The sequence below is a fragment of the Prenolepis imparis genome, unplaced genomic scaffold (assembly GCF_030444845.1).
Source record: "Prenolepis imparis isolate NDT839.2.m4 unplaced genomic scaffold, iyPreImpa1.0 SCAF_9, whole genome shotgun sequence".
Taxonomy (NCBI): domain Eukaryota; kingdom Metazoa; phylum Arthropoda; class Insecta; order Hymenoptera; family Formicidae; genus Prenolepis; species Prenolepis imparis.
In genome coordinates this window covers 1,498,262-1,520,432 of record NW_028141167.1, presented here as the reverse complement: position 1 = coordinate 1,520,432, position 22,171 = coordinate 1,498,262, and the positions used below count along the sequence as shown (strand labels likewise).

At 38.8% G+C, this 22,171-nt stretch overlaps 1 protein-coding gene across 1 annotated transcript in view; it reads left to right on the top strand.

The window, feature by feature from the left end:
* Positions 1 to 21,537, top strand: part of Jing (AE binding protein 2 jing) — a 90,029-nt gene extending 68,492 nt beyond the window's left edge. Inside the window, exons 2-9 of the mRNA XM_083046400.1 lie at positions 11,291 to 11,696; positions 13,308 to 13,630; positions 15,002 to 15,473; positions 15,664 to 15,843; positions 15,927 to 16,068; positions 16,204 to 16,334; positions 16,414 to 16,481; positions 16,580 to 21,537. Of these exons, the coding sequence (XP_082902526.1) occupies positions 11,291 to 11,696; positions 13,308 to 13,630; positions 15,002 to 15,473; positions 15,664 to 15,843; positions 15,927 to 16,068; positions 16,204 to 16,334; positions 16,414 to 16,481; positions 16,580 to 16,757 (1,900 nt within the window). The 3' untranslated portion in view covers positions 16,758 to 21,537. The remainder of the gene's footprint in view (positions 1 to 11,290; positions 11,697 to 13,307; positions 13,631 to 15,001; positions 15,474 to 15,663; positions 15,844 to 15,926; positions 16,069 to 16,203; positions 16,335 to 16,413; positions 16,482 to 16,579) is intronic.
* The last annotated feature ends 634 nt before the right edge of the window (positions 21,538 to 22,171 follow it).

Below are 22,171 nucleotides of genomic sequence, written 5' to 3'. Positions count from 1 at the left end.
ATAGCGATATATAAAGGTCCGATATCATAATTATCGCCCGCATCCTGGATCAATTACTCTTATAGCTCAATATGTTATTACCCTTCCTGTATCGTGGACTAATTACTCTTCCGTCGATTATTCATTTGCTATACAATATATACTGAGGGATATGTATGTACATCGCATTGCAAATATTGCATAATTCAAAGATTCAAAGACGATATGCGCAAGGCGGATGTGATATAGATCTTAATTGCGATTGTATTATAAAATTGATTACTATACTTTAAAATATTTGTACAAGTACATATATATGAGGATAGCCTGCGATATATCGTATCAAGGTTTTATAAATATTTAACAAATAATTTATTTAAATTATAAAATATCTCACTCACTTATTCTTTCTATCTTTTATGACTTTATTCTCGTGATATCACTTAATTTTATACTTAATTTTTATTACTTTAAATTTTCTATTTTTTTATATTTAGAGCGGAATACGGAATAGCAATTTGCGAGACTCAATACGGTTTAAATGCGATTTTACATCGTCGTATTAAACCAATTACAAACTTGATTCACTGTTGCCGCAAAACTCGGCAAATCACATTTCGATATTTGCGTATCGAACGTATGTCATCGATGTGCTTTTTATCTTTTTTTTTCTCACCTGGCCAGTTTGAAGTAGTGGACTGGTGCGAGCCGCGGGCAAGGTTCTTCCTTCGTCTCGATAATGAACTTGCGAAAGTTTCGGAGCGACGAGGACGAGAGACCCGAAGGGTCTCTTCGACCTCAAAGTAATGACATCGACGAGAAGAAAAAAGAAAGTGCAGAGACTCCCGCGCTCCATTGTTTACCTCTGTTCCTTTCTCTGTTTCTTTTCGCGCTAGAATGCGTCGAATTTGAGACAAGGTTACTGTGTCGTTACCGAAACGCACTGCAGAGTTTGGCAGGCTACTGGCTACTGGGGATAACGGAAGAAGAGAGATAAAACCCGAACGGAACGAAAATAAACGAGCCGGCAGCACGAAGTGACACGCGCTTCACGAAAGGAGGGGTCGTACTCGAAATTGGCCCTGCAGTTCGATTTTTCACCGATGGACACTGAAGTTTCAACGCTGGAGTGGCTCTAAAATTCGATAGTTGTCTGTCTAGCCGGGGTGATATACGATGGTACCTTCACCACCAGATATATCTATTTTTGGTTTGGAAATAGAAAAAGGGATTAAAATGATTTTTGTATTTTTCGTAATTTCTAAAATTTATTTAAAATAGATATTATAGAGAAAAATTTTCTGTGTTTTGCGTTGATCAACTTTATATTCGGCTGATGCAAAGTGCAAAAGATTTATTACACTCTGATCGAGATAAAGTGATATTTTTCTCAACCGCATATTCTTACAATGTACATACGCGAACGACGGGGATATAACTTTAGTAAACGTACGTACTATATGTACAACCGCGTTCGCGTGGCATTAATTATGGACGGTATGTTTCATGAAGACTCGGGAGAACCCCCGACCTCGACAGCGAGGTCAATTTTCAAGTGAACGACGTCGTTCTTCTTTTACCGAACAAGGGAAAAGAGGGGCAGCGAGGATAATTCCTGCCCCTCAATCTCGCGAAAGGGGTAGATTTCCTTCGCTTTCTCTCGCACCTGCGTGCTTTTTTTCTTTTTTTCTCTATCTCACTGTGTTTTACCCCGCAATATTATACGCTCTTCGTAAAAATCTAATCAATTTGCAAACAAAATATAGATAGATAATTATGGGTCGAAGCATAATTAACGTGGTGAATACTTAATTCGTGGCATTCATATAAAATTCCTTGCTTTTTTTCGCAAAAAACTGATCGCTCGTACCCACAATTTTGCATACGACATGTATACATATTTAAAATATATTTCGAAAATTCGTGTGCAATGTATAATTTGTACGATATAAATATTCATACTTTATTTTATAGCTGCACGTTTAACTTTGCTTATTTGCGCCGTTAATCAATATCCGTCAAACATCTAGTCGGTATTTATTATGTGAAAAACACGTGTGTAGACATCATAATCGATAATCCTGGAAAGTCATATTGCAGCGAAGAGATAATTGCGATGTGACTTAACAAGGAATCGCGGAGATGTAATTTTCTTTCGATATCAACAAACCATTTTTAAAAATTCCCTTTCTGCTTGCAACTTTTCTCTGCTAAGTGCATCTCTTTCGTTCATTACAATTCTTTCCCCGCAACTTTCTCGACACTCTCGCACACATTTTCGCGATCGTACAACTTTCTTGGACTTTTCATGTTATTATGCATTATCTTATGTTACTTATCTTTTTTTCCCCTCCGGCGTTCCTGAAATATTTACGGCTCACGTTCCAAAGTATCGAGATCGCGTTTTATGGAGTGGTAACTATTCGTCGCCTCTTTCTCTCTCTCTCTCTCTCTCTCTCTCTTTTCTTAAATTGCGTGGCGCGATTATAGAGATTATAAACTTCATTTCGCACGACCGCCGATAAAACATAACATTTGCCACGAAGATTCGTTACGCTTGCTTCGTGTTGAGCCTCGTGCAAATATGACCGCCAAGCAACGCATGCATGCATGCATCTGCGATGCTTGGATGGATGCAGCAATTCGCACTTTTTCAGAATCGATGGGAAAAATGGAAGATATAGAGAGTCTCTCTCTCTCGGTTATTTCACGCCGCGCGCGCGTATAACTATATGAATAATGTTGCGTAATTATAGACGTATTTTCAACACGCTCGCACGGATTATTACGAGAATCCTCCCTTTACTTAAATAATCTTACGTAATATATCTAGCATCGTCGCACACATGAAACATCCTCTACACGACTGCAACTTTTCTTCGTTTTGCGAAGATCGATTAATAATCGTCTCGCAATTCAACGGATAGTAATCAATCCGACAAACGGATTGGGAAATTTGTTCGCGCAGACAATTTATTCGATTCGTCGATTTGATTTCTGCACGGAAAAAAGAAAAAGGAGAAAAATAAATATAAATAGCTTCCGAAACGAGGATAGGGAAGGTGAAAGGGGGAAGAGGAGAGCAACTTATACACAGAGAGAGGATGAGTCTCGATGTAAAGGCAACTAATAGAGAAGGAAAAAGAGAGAAGTCGATATAAAAGGAACGGGCGATTAAACGTTTAAACGAAGAAGCTTCTTCTCGAGGCCGTTTCGACACCCCCGCCGTTTCACCTCGTTCTTATCCAAGGATATTCAAATCGGATCTTAACGACGTCGAATCACGCGATAGTCACTCGCGAAACTACGGAAACTCCGCCCACGCAAATTCCGACACGAGAGTCCGAAACAGAGTTTCGCGATCGCCAAATCGGAAAGCGATGGAAATTGGAAATGCCGCCGGATGTTGGCCACGGCACAGGACAGGAAGTCTCAAAAGTGCAACGTGTACATTTGCAACTTCCCGAGAGCGCGTTTGTAACTTTAGACCCCGTCGCTCTTTCTGACGTATGCGGTGCTGGTCCTGGAATAAAACTTTCCGAGAGAGCAAATTGCAAGTAAATATTTTAAGGAAATTTAGATTTAATTTTTTAAGTAAATTAAAGCACGCAAAAGTTGCGAGATAAATAAAATCCGAGAGTTGCAAATTATTTTAATTACTTTTTTAGATTAGAATTTTCAACTGCGATGTAATACGGTTCTATGAAGGCTCGTAAGATTAAATATGCTCGGCACCTTATGCATCGTGTAGGCACTCCTGCGAGAGGACGCGAAATCGCGTGGGCACGTAGACATCTTCTAAGAAACGTGTCTCCATCCGTTATAACAGGTTACAGCCCGCGAACTCTGAGAGTCCGTGTGTCTCTCTCGTAATGTACAACGACCTCGGATATACGCGGTGATCCACGAGTAAACTCGCTTCGCGGGCGCATTAGCATTCTTGCATCTGCATTGTGCAATGTATACAATTTATGTGTCATTTAAACACCTCGATGACAAGCGAATTCAATATAATGCAATATTGCGATATAGTGCAATTCTAAGTGGACAGAATAAATAATAAAATACGTCAATGTGTGTAAGGAAAATTAAAATTTAAACCTTTTTTACAATGAATGTTATCGAAAATATTAAATCGACAGCCGAGTATGATTTACTAATTATTCTTTTTTTTATATCACTTTATTAAGAATAATTTTTCTTTAATTTTCGACCGTGTCTCTAAAGGCAATTGGCATTCTTCTGGAGAGATAACGGGGAAAAACCGCGACTTCTGGGACACCCTGCGTATACGCCCACTGTTCTTACAAGTCGACGTGCTCGCGTATGCGTGGGCGTGTTTGTGTGTGATGTGTGTTATGTGCGATCGACGTAACGGTTATTCGCCGAAAGTGAGTCTCCCGTGTCTTCCGAGTTACTGTCTCTTTCGCGCGCGATTCTTCTCGAGCGTGTCTCGCGTGAGATTTTACTTTACACGCGCCGGTTCATCTTTGTGTTATGCTTGGGGACGGTAATTCGCGATAAACTGAAGGGATCTCGTATAAGAAGTGTCACAAATATCATTATTTTTTTCATTAATAATAAAAAGAATTTAATAAGGAATATCTGGATTACATCCTTATTAAAAAGAACATTAGATATTTCTATTCTCATTTTATTTTCTTTTTCTAATTCATTTTTTTAATATTTATTGTCCCATTTACGTCCTCTCTACTTTTATTCCGGAACCACACTTTCGTCGCGTTTTTTAATATCGGTGGAAAAAAGGGGCGGTCTGTTTCCGTATTGTGAAAAAATTCTAAGCGATCAAGCTGCGAAGGACGAAACGGCTTGCATCGAAAAATGGGAAAAGAGAAAACTAACCACCGCCGCTGTCATTGAATTAAGTGCCACGGTGACATTAGGACATTCAAGGTACAAAGGTCGAGAGATTTTACCGCAAGATTTTATTGTGGCGTTTATACCGAGCAATCTTTTTTTTTCGGACGAAAATGTATGTCGTTGCGCATGTTCGTTCTCTCTCCCCTTTTCGTATTAAACGCGCGGAGAAAGGCGAAGGGCCGCGAGATGAAAGGGCAGCTTCCCGAGGAGAAGAGGGGTAGTAAAAGTCGTATTCGATCCGGAGGGACTGCCAATCAGTCATCTTCCGCCCGAGGGTGATTTTGTTCGTTGTCAGACAGGGGGAGGGTGTCAAGGGTCAGCGATATATATTGGACCGAGTTCTCTTTGCCGTCTATTATTGTCGCCGGGAAACGCGAGGAAAAGAAACGCAACCGAGAAAGGGATTCGAATTTCAACGTGCTCCGTATGGATTTCCTTCTGGAGGGATAAAGACGAAAGGGAAAGATTTACCTTCGAACTCTCGAGGACATGTCAATTCTCGCCGAAAGACAAACTGCAGCTTCGAGAAAATTACAACAGGATATCTACTTCCTGGAAAAACACGAAAAACCTGAAATTTTCAAGGGTTTCTTTTGTAACTAGAAAAATCAGGGGAAAAACTCGAGACTTTTTTTTTTAATTTTTCTCATAAACTTATAAGCTCTTACTTTGTCAACAGTATGGCAACCCACCTAAGCTAAGTTGTTTATTTGTCTAAAATATATTATAAATATAAATCTATCTCTGCTTATATTCTTAACAACATATTGAATATGCGATATATATTCTTTATCGTAATTTTGGTAAATATGCATAATAACGGACCCAGCCCCAATCACCTTGACCTTGACATATGTTGTCAATGATCTAATAATGTTGTGGTAATTTTCAATGATCAAATAATGAAAATGTTATGCAAGTGAAAAATGTTTATCTTATGAAAGTTCCATGTCTATAATAAATAAAATAACGAGAAACATAATATTGTGGAATAAGAAAAAGATATAATAAAATATGACATGTTATCGAATATATTTTTAACAGCTTAATACATACATTGTACATTCTCTCTCTATTCGTATCATAAATTCTCGTTTAATAGCAAACTCAAATATATTTCTTTAACAAGATATACTGCTATATGAAATCATCTCTCATAATATAATATAATATTTATACCTCGTATAATATATTATACGACATATTTTAAAATATTACTGATTTAAACAAACGAGCCACTGATTCTTCTCATTGTCAGTGGTATTTCAGACCGAAATCCGCCGCTTATCATATGATAATACATACGACTCCATTTAAGAGAGCGTAGTGAGATATTAAAACAAATGTTTCTAATCAATACATTACACAATGTCGTACGTACAAAGTGTGTCACCACTCGCTGATGCGTCTGCATTTGCGATAAATTGCATTTCATTCATCCCAACTAGCGTTCATGACTCTACAGGATTCCTCAACAGCTTTCTCACACATAACGCGCATAACAGCACGCGCGCAAGAACCAAGAACGCGCGATGTTGATGATCGCACGTGTGACTATTTTCGTTCGCCGCTTTTTCGAGCGTTATACAGCTTGAGTCACGTTAATTCGCCAACTCGCACGTACGCGCCGTGCCGGCGCTAATACATTATGCAAACCCTCGACGATTACCGGTTGAAGTCTAATTATGTATGGCACGGGGAAACCTCTTCGTCGGCCGTTGTACCTCGATTCCCGCGCGGTTAATATCCTGCCTCGAGATTTTTTTTCCGCACTTGGTATACAAGTAATACAAGTCGGGATGGAATTAAAAATTCAGCAATTTTTTTGGCGACAAGGGAAATCAATTTAATTAAATCGATCGATCTAAAAGTGATCTTGATTAGGCGACCTTTACAAATTTAATATCCATTACTTTTTTTCTATCTTTAATTTTTACTTTTTATTATACATATTTATATAGAAAAAGATCTCTACAAATTTTGTATTTGTTCTATATATTTTATTATTCAGTACTCACGTTTATTTAGAAATATTAATTTGCGAAAATATGTCAAAGAATAGTATGAATGTATACATGTCAGCGATATGCACATAGTTTTAATAAAATTTATCGCGTGTAAAATTTTTTATTATCATAAGTTCACAAGCTATATTTTCTTGGTAAATTATTATTGCTTTAAGGAAGGAAAAGAGAGGTGAAAGAGTGTTGTTTTTCATATTCTCGATTAGTGAAGTCGAAAGCAGATAATCTATTTATCTTCCTCGTCTTTATTCCTTACTTAATTAATTGCGCTTTTATTTGTAAGCGGTATAACGATTATTCGTAAAGATTGTGAGTCTTAATTGTAGCAAACACAAATTATATCATACTCTTTTAAATCACAATCTTGTTATATTATGTATTTTTCATGAAAATTCATGAAACTTAAAATATAACATTTTATATTTATATATGTTCTTATTAATCGCAACAATTATGGTTGTGTACAGTAGCCTAATTAATCATTAATTAAGGAACTTTTAAACTCTTCTGCTCTCGAACCTCTTCAGAGAGATATCTGCCATTCAATTATACGACCTATATACGCATCGCTAAGATTTATTGAGGCTTAAACTTCCCGATGGTCCTTCGTGGTCCTTGAAGTGCCTTCGAATGGTCCGTCCACTCAATTTCGCGCGACCTATACTGGACCCCAATCGAGACAAGATCGTCATGAACCGAGTCGACGTACACCGTTCTGCTTCTCTCCCAGCCGTTGTTGTCATCTCGTCCCTTCCCAGCGAGTTTCCAGCGGAAAGGGCGGAATTCCGCGCGCGTGCGCACGCGCGCGCACGCACGCACGCACACGCACGCACATTCGCACATTTATTCGCATGACCGCGGCCAAGGAACGGACGAAATGGACGTAGGTCAGTTACGCGAAAGCCGCGCGCGATAAAATCGCGGGGCCGTAAATAACATTTATTTCAGTCATTACGGCGCGCGTTATGCAATTAACATGCGGACATGTATAATGCATGATAGCGTGTGCATTAACGCTGCCGTGGGGCCCTGCCTCTCGATTTTCGCACGCGCTCCTCGCCGGAAATCCGACAGAGGCGCGATGATGAGTCGCTCTCGATCTCCGCTATGCGAAATCGGTTTCGCATATGCATTCGCGGATTTATAATGCTTATTGTTATGTGTACTTTGTTCCGAGAAATGTACGTTGTTACACGTCTTTTCGCGGATAGCGTTGTCCAGTTAAGCATGTTTTTCGCAACACTTATCAGAGTTCGATCGTTATATTTAATTATATTACTATATTCTACTATATTTTATATATTATAGTATATACTATATCTTTTTTAATCAAATTTATATTCGATAAAAACGCGACGTGTTACTTTGTAGCAAACAACTTTTATTAACAAAGCAATTCAATTTCTCCCTTCTCTTAGAATAAAATTATTTTTAAAACTCGCCTGTGCGCTATTACGCGAACAAACTTTTGACGATGCAACAAAAAAAATTGGGAAAAACGTCAGTTGGCAGTTTGCGAACATAAATTCGTGTCGCTCTCTGGAAGTCGGCGCTATACTTTATACCTCTGCTTTGTTCGACTCTCGCAAACTTCGGGTCCCCGAAGTGGGTGGACGAGTTGGCGCGCTGCCGTAATAATAACCAAGCTCTTCCGTACTTTCGCAACTTTCGGGCGGGAAAGAGACGGGGTCCGCGAACTGCTCTGCACGCGTGCTCTTTTTCGCGAGTATAGGTCAGTTATGCAACAGTGATGCCGGCGATCGTCATCGTCTGCGACCCCTCTTTTTTTTTTTCGTTTTTCTTTATCGAAAAATCGCGTCGTTATTCCCGACATTTTCTCCTCTATCATTTATCTCTCACCTAATTGCATAATTAAGTGTTTCGTGCAAAGAGCAATAATTTTATTATTTTTAAATTAAAATAGAATCAGCTGGACGAGGTTAAAGAAAACTGTTTTGCATGCAAAAAGTTTTATTTTGAGAACCATGGAAACTTAAAATAGTTGTTTTGATCAGAGTACTGTATTTAGAACTGCATTTGGGACAATGTTGATTCTATCGGTAATACGATCAAGTCTGAGTGTTGCGAGATAAAAAATTAAAAAGGCGATTGCAATTTTATTTTGAAGCGCATATCAAGCGTCTCTCGCGATAATTTATGAATGAAGAGGTCAGTCGCGCGAAAAGAGAGAGGATACACGCGCGCTCCCGAATTCGCTGTGCGAGTGATTCGAAATTGGGAAGGATGATTCGATGGACGAGGAATGAAGATGAGTCAATAAAACGGCGCGGCGGCACGCGTCTTTCTGCCACTTGCCGGGCACGAGGCTGTGACTAACTAACTACGGTTACGCGTTGCGTAAACGTCGCGCGCGCGCTATCGTAACGTGGATGGAAAGGTCAGTGTCTCTCTTTCTCTCGGGTATGACGTCGTCGTGATTCGCGCGCGCGACGGACCGACAGACGCCCCGAAATATCCGCGAATGGGAGAGGAAGATCGACGATCGCGCCTGGCTTATCCGGACGCGGGGCAACGGGGGATCGTTGTTGTTTTTTTCTCTCGCTCTTTCTCGCGGCCAGACTTTACAGCCCCGACCGGATAATTTACGGCCGCTGATATATACGCGACGCGAGACGATGGTCGCGAACGCGGACTTCTTTTTTTTGCGCGGAACGAAAAACCTGCCCTGTTCGCGAACGAACGATGACGAACGAATGCGAGACTTGCGTTCTCAAGGATTTTTTTTTTTTTTTCGACACGCACATTTTTCTTATTCGAGGAACCTGCAATAATGCGGAAGATCGCGGACTCTCGTAACTGCCTGTCACGTTTGTTAGTACGCGCGCTTATCGATCCCGCGTGTTTTTTATTCACATTTAGCGGTAAACGTGACCGTCTCGTGATTCTTGTTCTCGTATTTACATTGAATGGACTCGGTAGTAAAAGCAAATCTAGCGTAAAACGAAGAATTATATGTATGAGAGTCGGTCGGTTATTGAAACTGAAAATTCTCTTCTTTATTCTAGTGACATCGAGATATTTTTTTATAACATCAATTAATTATACATCTATAATAAAATAACAAGTCGTTATTTAAGAGTCAAGCAAGAATCTAACAAATCAAGACATAAAATATTTTTCAACAATATTTGCAATAGTAAAATCAAGATAAAAATTTAGTTTTTATGAAATTTCTTTTTTTTAATAAATTGAAAAAAAAATTAAAATTCGAAAATAGTTATTGTGTAAACCAAAAATTACAAGTGTAAAGATTAAAGGAATGCCTGTGTTTTAATTTTAGGGGACAATTTATTGAGGCTGAATCTTAGGCTATTGGGTGCAAGTGTGCTTTTGTTTTAATATCTTTTATCTTGATTTTACTATTAAAAATATATAATTAATTACAATTTTAACACGATATTAAAAAGCATCCTATTTTTCGATTCGCTAGATTCTTATAACTGCTTAATATAAAGTATCCCTGGTAACAACTTTTCTGTGTTCAAGTACAAACGGAGAAGCGGCAACTTGTGCGCAAATGTCTCGAAATTAGATTGCTATTAACAAATTCGATAATGAAGCCGGAATGCGCGTCTCGTGTTTTCCGTCTATAGTATTATATATCTCCTTGCGCCTCGATTTGCCTGGAAATTACCGAAACGGGTCGTCGTACCGCGGTACTGGAAGCCATGGAACCCGAAACGACGGGGCCAATTGGCAATGTCTGGGCCTTGTAATTAGGTTTGCGTTGGTGGTAACATCATTACTTGGTAAGCTTGCAATTTCCTCGTGGCCGCCACCACCGTCGTCGTCGTCGTCGTCGTCGCCTCGCTCATCGTCTCCAACCGGTTCCTCGGTTCCCTTCGTGGCGCTTCGTGGTCACCGCAAAGCCACTGTTGACTGGACTCGTTTCGCTTGTACCTGGGGGGAAAAAAGGTGCGACCGGAACGTGGCAAGGGAGGACGAGTCGTACTTTCATATTCGGATAAATTGTACCGCCGTCTCGTTTTGCATTGGTGTACATTTACTGCAGTTTTGACTCGATTAGAGAATATTTCATTTTCTTAATTTATCAATTCAGTTCATAAATTAAGTAAGAATAATTTTTTACAAAATGGATATCGCGACAGAAGTAAGAGATACCTCTCATAATAATATAAGATATATAATATCGATAAGAACACAAGATATAATAAAAATATAATATGATAAAAGATAATTAAATTATTAAAGATTATTAAAAGGATGATGCGACAGAAGGCACCTCTTACAATAATTTAAGATATATGATATAATATCGATATAATATATAGAATAAATGGAAATTCTGGAGCGAATTCTCTCTCTCTCCAAGGAATCTCACTTTTACACTCAAACTTAATTTGACGCATCTTGTTGTGTTGCAGTGGAGTGGCAGTATCTTGCGGGGAATGCAGCAGCAGCGGAACCAGCGATATCACGGAACCGGGCTCGCCGTGCAGCACCAGCAGCGACGAAGGGATAGCCGCGATCCGCGGCACGTCCGCCAGTCCGCTGCTGCCGATCCTGCCCAAGCTGGCTCCGCAGTCGCAGATCGGCACCAGGCCCCAGTGGCCCTGGACCCCGCCATTGGCGGCGACCGCCTGCTCCACCACCGCGTACAAGAGGCTGAGGGGCGAGCCGGAAGCTGGCGCCCTTCCGCGCTCCGGCGCCGCCGATCCCATCTCCAGGGGTGCCGTCAAGGCGAACGGAAAGACTGGTCAGCACCACCACGAGTCCCAGGGCAAGATCACCGAGTACTTTAAGACCCAGATCAAGCCGCAGCAACCGAAGGTCGGTACATTTTTACTTTCAAGTGCTATATGAACTCCGATTCATCAATATTTTTTTTTATACTTCTCAATTTTAGTACTAAAATTACACGGATGATCTGGTGTTAAAAAAATTAAAAAATTGTCAAAACATAAAGTTCATTCTGAGAGAGAGATATATTGAGAAAGTAAAAAAGTATTAGGAAGAGAAATAATAAGGATATCAGGGATAAATTTTTTGTTGTTTTATAGTAGGTAGTGAAGACACTTTTCCGTAAAAAATGAATTGTCAAACGCTACAGGTGTCCGACCTACAATTTCTTTGTGTTCCGAAAAAAAAACGAGTTTTGGAAGGACAACTGAACGATTTGTGAGTTGGGTTGGGATAATCTATAACACGTGAATATAATGTAAACCAATAGAGCTCCGAAAATCTTTCTCTAGGATCTTTCAAAAGTTCAAAAGAAATTTTGAAAGAATATACAATTGTGAAGTAAAAGCTTCTTCTTCGTTACATTTATATAAAGCGGAGAATTTTAATTAAGAATAAAATAAAATAATGGGTCGACTTTACTTCGTTCCTATTTTAAAATAAAATAATCTTCGCGAATAATCTGCGAATTGTAAATTTAAAATTGAATAATTATAAAATGACGTATAATATCAATCGTCCTTGGCGATATTTAATTTGTAATTTAATTTATTATAAAACTCAGTTAGATATTAAAGCGAAGAAAACTCGCAGGAAAAAGAATAAATGTTTCCTCGATAAAATTAACGTTGCAACGGAAGTATCGAAGATATCACTCTCTACTTCGCGCGTGGACACTTTAGATACAGATTCGCCTTATCGGCGAACTCGCACATTATCGGATATTGAATTAGCTTTTTTTTTTTTAAATCCGTCTGTGTAAAAGTGGTCTTTTCCTGTCGATCGATATTAATTCGCGGAAACCTGCTCTCGCGTCCTATCGATCGACTATTTAACGTGGCACATACTTGATAATTCATACTGTACGTTTAAACGTTATAAATATGTGGCTCGTCTATTTATAGTATGAAGGTAAAATTAATGTTAGGCGAAACAAAGAGGAAGAAATTATTAATGATATTACAATTACGAGAAATAGAGGCGCATATAAAAAAAATCTAAGTAAACAATCTTTTAAACTTTTACAATCTCTGTACTCGAATAGTCGAATTTTTTATCTGTAACTGAAAGATTATTTTGATGTTGTCGCGATTTAAACAATCTTGAGCTTGCGCAGCAAAAACAAAGATATTTTCCTCAATGTTACCAGGATGTTTACCAAAGAATATTAAATACGTCATATATGAATATTTACCTGGCGTATATATTGCTCATTACATTCATAAAATTCTTATTTAATATAAATCCATATTTAGTTACATTATCTTCATTATTTTTATAATATAAACATTATTACTTTGGATGCTTTTTTCATTGGAAGACATAAATAAACTTCCCGTTTGATTATCTTTGACACTTAACTTGAAGATAATACCCTAGCTGAAGATATCTGATAAAAAATGATAATAAATACATCAGTTCCATCGTTGTAATAACATTTACAATACATCGTTGTAATAACAATAACATTTCTGTTGACAGATCAAGAAAACGAGCGAGATGTCGGTGCTAGTAGCGAAGAGCTCGTCAGAGTTTCGGAGGCCACCTACGGTGCAGAGGAACAAGGGTGGACTCGCTAAATATCTGGGCAACGGTACGTCGCCGAATTTAAACCGCGTCTCCTCGAATAAGGACTGGGAGGTGAGAACGCTAACGTCGCCGTCGGCTATCTCGAAGAAGCTGCCGGTGGTTATCACGCCGAGGGTCAACGGCAAGATAGACAAGAAACTGCCGAAGCCGCTGCCAAGTCTGCCAATCTCGAACGACGTACTGAAGAATCTGCCCAAGATCTCATCATCCCTTAGGTATAGATATTCCGATTTCGAATTCACGTCTTCGCAAAAATGCTGATTTCACATTGGAAAAAAACGTTTTGTTGCATTATGAGGAATTCTGGTAGATTCAACCATCTGTTCGAAAATGGACGAAACAGAATTCTTATAGAAATTACCAGACAATTCTGATAAATTTTTAGTTAGATCATCAAGAAATTCTGGTATAGATAACAAGTCTCGGTAGTATGGGAGGGAATGCCGCACACAAGCTACGACCATGTACGTGCGATTAACGTGAATATAACTAGAAGTTTTGCAGATCCAACAGGAAAATATTCAATCAGATCCTTATAGTAAAATCTATCACACGAAGTAGTTATAAAATATTGAATTTTGTCATAATAACCAAAAATTCTGTTTTGTTTAATTAAAATGCACTCTACCAGAACGATTTTATTAATAAAAACGAAACCTTTTTCTCAGTGCGCTAATTTGTTCGCTATTAGACGCACACATAACTAGTGGAAAGTTTGGATTATTCTATCTTAAATCTATGGGTTTACTCTTATTGTATTTCAGTCAAAAAAATATGTCACGTATAGTACCGGTCAAAATTATGTCACCTTTCGATTTTTTTAACATAATTTGTTTTAAAGTGCACGGATTTTTATCAAATTGTAATGTGTTTTGATGGTAAGTATAGCTTATTGAACAAATAACTTTTCATCAAATAATAAACAATAACTTATGAAAAATTAATTTTATTTAAAATCTTCAAAATATGTTAAATTTAATAATAAACTTTGAATTATTATAACAAGTATAAATGCTTTGAAAATGAACAACGAATCCATAATTTATATTGTAAGACAATAAATTTAACAATTACTAGATTCAGACTGTAAAAATAATTGCTGCAGCACGAAAAACAAAAATCGCACAAAGATACGATTTTGGGAAAATTAATAAAAAATTCGAAAATCATGATGTATTTTGTCAAATCTCATTACTATAGGTATAAGGTACACCTGCCACCAGGTATCTACTATATAATTTTGAGTACATTCGACGCATTTTAACAAAAGTTATATTAAAATAACATAAAGGTGATATCTCTTGTCAGAACTTTGTTTTTGTGGTACAGTTCTCGAGAATAGTTTTTTGAGAATAATATCTTAAGATCCCATGAAGAACGTGGTGCAATTCTGAACGTTTAGTGATACTATGTTCCAGGCCTTTTATTGTCGATGTGTGTACAGCTGAAATTGATAATATAATACTAATACTAATTCACCGCAAAAAGTGAGATTTTACCAATTTTGTAGGGGAAACATTTTTAGATGAATCTTGGTAAGTAAGGATTGTTTTCAGATTAATAACTACTTTTTTTTTTTTAAACAGATTAACTTCGGACGCGAGTATCAACGCGATCAAATGCAGCCCTCCGCCAGTTACCGCTATCTCGCTAAACGAGTCCGTGCCACTGGACTTTAAGGGTTGCATCCTGTCGAAACCGCACGTGAATGAGAATAACAATTTGACAAACGGCTGCGGCGGTATTCTGGGCGCGTTGAGGTCACAAGGCGGTCGCGATTCACCCATCTCGAGGTTGTCCTCGCCGTCGAAGGAAGACAGCAAGGACGAGGATGCACAGCCAATGCCGGTCGACGAGGACGACGTAGACGAGGAGGATTCCCGAAGCAGCGAATCGAAACCATCGTTGTCGCCCATCCTCTCCGCACCTACTACCATCCGGTTTCCGGCGCGAGCGCCCGAGAAGGACAGACCACAGGCTACCGATAACGGGATCTGCCGCTGGGATAAGTGCGAAGCTAGCTTCGAATCTGTGGGAGGTCTTCTGGAGCATTTACAGGTACATTTATAGAAACGAAAAATACAATCTTTAATCTTTGTACAAGGTTTTACATCGATCAGCTTTCGTATTTCTTTCTTGAAAAAAATTATTAACGTTTTTTATTAACGTCACATACGATATAATATCAAATCTATATAATATAAATCTATATATTCATGTACAATACTGTATATATTATCTTTTACAGGCTGCACACATTAACACGCAAACTGGTGGCGATAACTTCGTTTGCCAGTGGCAGGGTTGTAAGGTGCAAGGGAGAACCTCGTGTTCACGACGCTGGTTGGAGAGACATGTTCTGTCTCACGGTGGCAATAAACCCTTCCGATGCATCGTCGACGGTTGCGGTTGCAGATTCAGCTCTCAGGTAAAATGTCGCGGTCTCTGCGCGCGATGTTGATTTACGTTGCGAGTAGATTTTCAGAGACTAAAGTTCGCGTTTATTTGTAGACGGCACTCGAAAGGCACGTGAACGGTCACTTTAATCAGTCGGAAACAAGTAGCAACAACGGAAGACGCAGTTGCGAGAACGGCGGCAAACTAGTTAGAAGGAACGGAAAGAAGCTTAGATATAGGCGACAACCTTGGTCTGGTGAGTGTCGCTTTATAACAACTTTGATGGACGTAGATTTTTTTTATTCTAATTTTTTAACGTAATGAATATATCTCATCACAAATTGATAGTGTGAGAAATGTTAGATCGTTGAATATTGTAATATCTTTACAGCGAGACTTTTTGATTACTTTGACTCGGGAGTGATGGAAGGTCTTCAGCATAGGCTACAGGAACTAGCGGCATCGAGAACGCAGGGGCGACTAGCTGAGACACCAGGAAACTCGATGGTACTAACTAGTCAAGTAAGTTGAGAGTGTAAAGCTACCACAACGCATTGTTAAACTTGTCAATTAAATTCGCTAAAAAAAATTTCTCTTCCAGGTTTTAGCGAAGAGAGTCGGGTCGGACGGAAAGACGAAAGTACTGCTGCGGTGGCATCCCCAGGATATGTAAGTTCCCCCCCGTAATTATAAACTTTAATTGCGCGACTCGTAACATCACCGCGTTGACTCATCAGTTTGCTCATTTCCACGTGTTTCTTCTGCAGAGAACCGGACGAATGGGTACTAGAATCCGAAGTACAAAGCATAAAATACGTAGATATTCGCAAAGTGGCTGCCAGTAATCCGGAAGAGGTGAGTTTGGCTCTCTATCCAGCGTTAAGCGGTCGCGCGCCACCGACAACGCGAGTGAAGCAACGCCGGAAACCAGTAAAGAATTCGTGATAATGTCGGCCAATCGACCGGATACCAGAACTGACCTAACCTGAGCGCTTACACCTGAACCAGAGAGGAAGAACAGGGTTCTGCCGATTGAGACGAGCAGGACACGGTCTACACTCTTCCTGGTCGGTGAAGACGAAGGCCGCCGACTATGCGACCTGAAAATACCCGAACGTATCGAGAGACGGAGCACACACGCTTAGAAGATAACTTATCTAATCTAGGAGAACGACCAATCCTTTTGCGAATTCAGATCGATTAGAAGATAAGAATCGCAGTGACAGGAGAAAAATCGCGCGAAAGATAATAAATTCAGAATGAATCGGATAGCGTACAGTATAGCGATAAGAAAAAAAGGAGAATATACAATGGAAAAAGGACAATAGAGGGATATGATCATCCGTCCCCCGTTTGAGTCGGACGAGAGCGTTGCTAGTCGTTGTAACGAGCATACTCTTCGTCATCGTTCATCGAAGGATACATCTAATTAACGCGATAAATTCTATGCTGATCCCTGCCACGAGTACCTCGCATATTTCGAAGTTCGTCGGCCTCGGAAGCACCAAGTCTGGGCCTCGAAAGTGCCTCACCGTGGATACGTTTTGTACCGTCTTTTATCGCCGATCAAGATCCCAGGGATGATCGCGTGATGGAAACGGTAGTATCGATAGTCCAGAACAAAAAAGCGGAAAATTGAATGAAGAAACCAGTAAAGGGGAGCTCTTGCGTAATTTGCTTTTGTCAAAGGAAGCCGAGGGGTGCACAGACAAAATGTTTAAATGGTAGTTACAATTTAAGGAGATAATCACTCTGGTGGCCTTAGGATTCAATTAATATCTAACATCGGTCCCTTGGCATTTCCGAGAACTGATGATACCTTTACGATTTCCCGACGATGCCTCGAGAAAAAAACAAAGAAGATGCGTCTACTTTGATTTACAACTCGGTAGAAACTCGCGTCGGCTGTCGTCGTACAATGACACGAAGAGGAACATGAAGACACAAAGAAGAGGATCGTGGACAGCGTGAAGCGGACGCAGAAGATTGTATCGAGAAACGAGAAAAAATCGCGGAGGAGGCTTAGGCTGTTAGATGAGAATGCGAAAATATGAATGAAAAAGAATGTGAAAGTAAGAGAGAAAGAAAGAATGTGTGTATGTGTGTGTTGTGTGAAAGAGAGAAAGAGGCTGAATGATATTGATTCGAACCCGCCGTTTTTTCCCTGAATGGAGTTGACAGTCTTCAGGCTTGAGAGCTCGGCATGAAGTTGAAAGATTGCGGAATAATCGGACGACACGTTCGCCAGTGAGATTTTTCTCGAGAATAATTATTCTTTCTAGAAACGGGACGCGTAGAATAGACGCGATGTACAAAACCGAAAAATTAAAGAAAAGAGATAGTGATCCCTTAAGGTTCGAGGCAAGCGAGTTTTCGCTAAGGGACGTTGAGCTTACTTCCTTTTCGCGCCCGAGACGTGTTCGATTTTGCATGCAATGATACCTCATCATCGTCGCATTATTTTTACCTTTTTGCTGAGTCTCGCGCGGCATGTTGGCATACGCTCGTCGCGACTCGCGAGATTTTTATCAATCTAGTGTTAATCTGTTGAAGAGAAGAAACGTGAGTAGCTAAACATGCAGCGCGATCGCGACCTATTGAGCTGTTATCCCAAAAGGGGTAAATTACGAAGGCTGTGTTACATTTCCCATGGAGTTGTTAAAGAAAGAATGTGGAAGGGAACGTGAACAAAGAATGCGACGTACACCGTATTCGCGATTCGCGTAGCTAGCCATCGTAGTCGCGAGGAAGGAAACAAGAGCGATTCTTCTTGCGACCGCGATTGCTGCTCGTAGGATCGCGAAGCGATCGTATGTGTAGCGAATAAAGATTTATGTAAATTAAGGCTCATTAAATTAAGGAGACGGATATGTGTCGTGTCGTGTGTGTTGAACGATCGTGAGAGATTGAGATTCGAAAACATGGAATGATATGAAAAAGATGAATGAGTGAATGAATGAGGGATGATCGAGCGATTGTTGGAAATGGAGATCGCGTGAGGCACACACAGACAGAGACGGTACGTCATTACATACACACCAGCTAAGAAACACTGCCAATACGATTGTAATTAAGAGCTCTACGGTAATTAATCGATTATAATTATTCTTACTATTATTATAAAAGGTACGATTGTATAAGTGTATAACCGAATAGATCTCTAGCTGACGCGCGCGAGCGGACGAGCCAGCATCGAAAATGTCTGTCGCTTCCGCTCCGCGAGGCACGCGTGTTTTAATGGATTTACGATTTAATTTTTCCGAGCCGCGCGTCGCGAACGCGCGAGTTGTAAATGTAAATACTTAGTTGAAATTATTATCGTAACGAAACGGCATATTTACACTACGCGAAGTCACGCGGTTCGTCGTCGCCGAGGCAAAAGTTACTTCGCGAGAGTATCCGACACAGCTGTCTAAAAAAATACGGTATAATCTCTCTGTATCCGCTGATCTTCGGCGAAGATCGCTCCTTCCTTTTTTTGAGGAAATCGAAAGATCGACACCGGAAGATGCAAAAAAAAAAAAAAAAAAAAGAGGAAACGCGTCACTGCCAAAATTCACGCACTGCCAGCTCCGTCGTTTCTTAACGACGCGCCTCTACTAACGTAGAATCTCTCTCAGTCGCACGTTCGTTTGCTTACGTCGTGCTTTAACAAACTCGTTCTCATTCGCGCGGCCCTGTTCTCTTTATATATACTTACACAGTCACGGCCTAGCCGCAAGCTATCGTTCGTTTTCCGTATTTATATCCTTTGGCCATATAAATATGCATAAAATAAAAATAAATATAATAATATATATAAATTATATATATAATTATAATATAAATAATTATTATAATTATATATATTTATAAAATTATATATATATAATTATATATATTGCCGTTTAAAAGAACTCATCAACATAGTAATCTAGTAGATAAACTTATTTGGAAAAATCTAATTACAAGCTAAAATTTATTTTCCGCATGTACATTACGTTCGTTAATTCGTACAGATTTAGAAAAATTAATAATTCATAAATTTGCGCTTCGTTCTAATACGATCTTCATTTTTTTATAATTTCGGAAAATTTATTACTCGTAAAGACTTTCTCTTAAGACCAGCGATATCCTCCGAGCGCTCATGTGTCACGTACTGCCAAAACTTTGTCGAGCCCATAAATTTGTCACAAACACTGCCAGCGGGACATAAGAGTTGTGAAAAGAGTTATAAATATATACGATGGGTCCTGCCCCCCGCGTTTTTTAAAGACCGATCCGATTTTCACCGAGACAATGCCATACAAAGTCTCGTGACAAATTGTGCGTTTTTTGTGATCGACGCGTCCCGCTTTTTCGGGCTGAGACACGATGAGATATATAAAAACAAGATTTGAGAAGCGAAAAGAATATTAGGTATAATAATATTGATACACCTTAAAACACCACGAGATACGATGTAAATGACATAACAAAAAATAAATGTTTGAAAGATTTAAAGTATTCAAAACGACGTCGTTTAAGCGTCTCTTTACGACGTGCTTCAAACATCAATCTTACTTGAGAATTAATAATTTCATTTGCATATTTATTTCTTGCTTCTTATATCTTTGTCTTATATTTTCTCACATCTCATTCAATCATATTCATCGTCTATTTTTATTCTTTCGTGGCGCGATCGTTGTCTCGATCGTTACTTCCGTCCTTTCATCTTGCTAATTTTCTCTGTCAAGTTTTTTCTCTGCTCGTGTAAAACAAATTGTCGCTATCATGTCGAAATTAATATCGATCGGATAAGGGACCAATTTTTTATGCAAGTGAAAATCGTCATTTCTAGACATATTCTATCGAGATAGAAATAATCGTATTCTGTCGAGATAAAAATAAATCTATATGATTTTTAAAAAAATTTTTTTCAGAAACGACGTTTAATTGCAATTGAAAAATGTAATCAGTTATATCGATCGTGTTTTGAAAATTTTTTAGAGTCTGCACGCGCGAGTCTTTAGATATAATTTATTATAGAGAAAAAGAACTGAGCAGAGAGGTTCCATTAGTTGTTAAGTATATAAATCGCATTTTTTTTTAACTTTTTGATAATATTTCTTAGAAGCACAAAGGTGAAATGGATAGGAAGGAACTTTCGGCTACTTGATCGCGCTTGATCTCACGAAATGGAAGAATCGCAACAAATAGTAAAGAGAGAGAGAGAGAGAGAGAGAGAGAGAGACAGACAGACACTTCGAAGGTCCTTCCAATTATAATAATTATTTCTTGCATGATGTAAAATTAATTTTGAGTGAATCGGCAATACAAAAGTCGCGAAAATGTACAAAAAGAAAAAAAAACGGGATTAATTTTCTGACGAGCTTCGGTATGATAGCCCTTAGCGATCTTGTACTACAATAAGTTTATTCGAAGAAGAATTGCGAATATATGTATTCGCTCGTATTTTGTAGGTCGCTTGTATTGTATAATTATACGATTGGCGAGTCTAATTCCAACTTTATAAGTATTCTCTTGTACGTTATTGTATTTTCCATTTGTAATCAATCTTAATTAAGATTTATACGCGTTATTTGTCTTTGCCAAGAAAAACGAGCCGACTGCATTTAGTTGAAAGATTTTTTTCGGCGGTCTCGTTCGTCACGTTTGAAAGTCTGCAGCGAACAAATTTCTCTCTATGTAAACATGTGAAGGATATTAAAGGAAAAAAATACATGTGTGTGGCTCAGCCGCGTAACTGTAAAACGTCTCGTGTATTTATCATCATTTTTCGTATCGGCCTGTTGATAATTCTAAATTATCGATATAGAGAGAGAACCTCTAAATGATAATACTAATATTAATAATAATAATAAATAACGCGAAAAAGAGACGGAAGGCTGAAAAAGAAACGAGGGAGGGAGGGGACATGTGTAAAAGCAATGTAAAACGATTTGTATATGCTTTTTTTTAGTGCACAAAGTCTGACCCGAAACGGAAGAAATCATTCCGTTTCTATGATTTCTGGTGTGTTCTTTTTTTTTATACATGTCCGTGCGTTTTTTCGTAGAATTAAAAACCTTAATCCACGCGCGATGCGCCGCGCAATGCACTAAATAAATAAATAAATGAACGTACGTTTAAGGGAGACGCTATAAAGTGTTCGGTAAAATATAATTAAGTTTTTATTAGCGTTATATAGACATATAGAGAAAAAAAGAAACGAAAGAAAATATAGCGAAGCGAAATATACGTGGACACTCATTCCTCTTTTTTTTCTTATCGCGATTTTTTTGGAAAGAACTTTGCTGAACACACACACACACACACATACATGTACACACGCTATACTAAATATATATAGACTTACTTCTCCTTTTTTTTTGACAGTG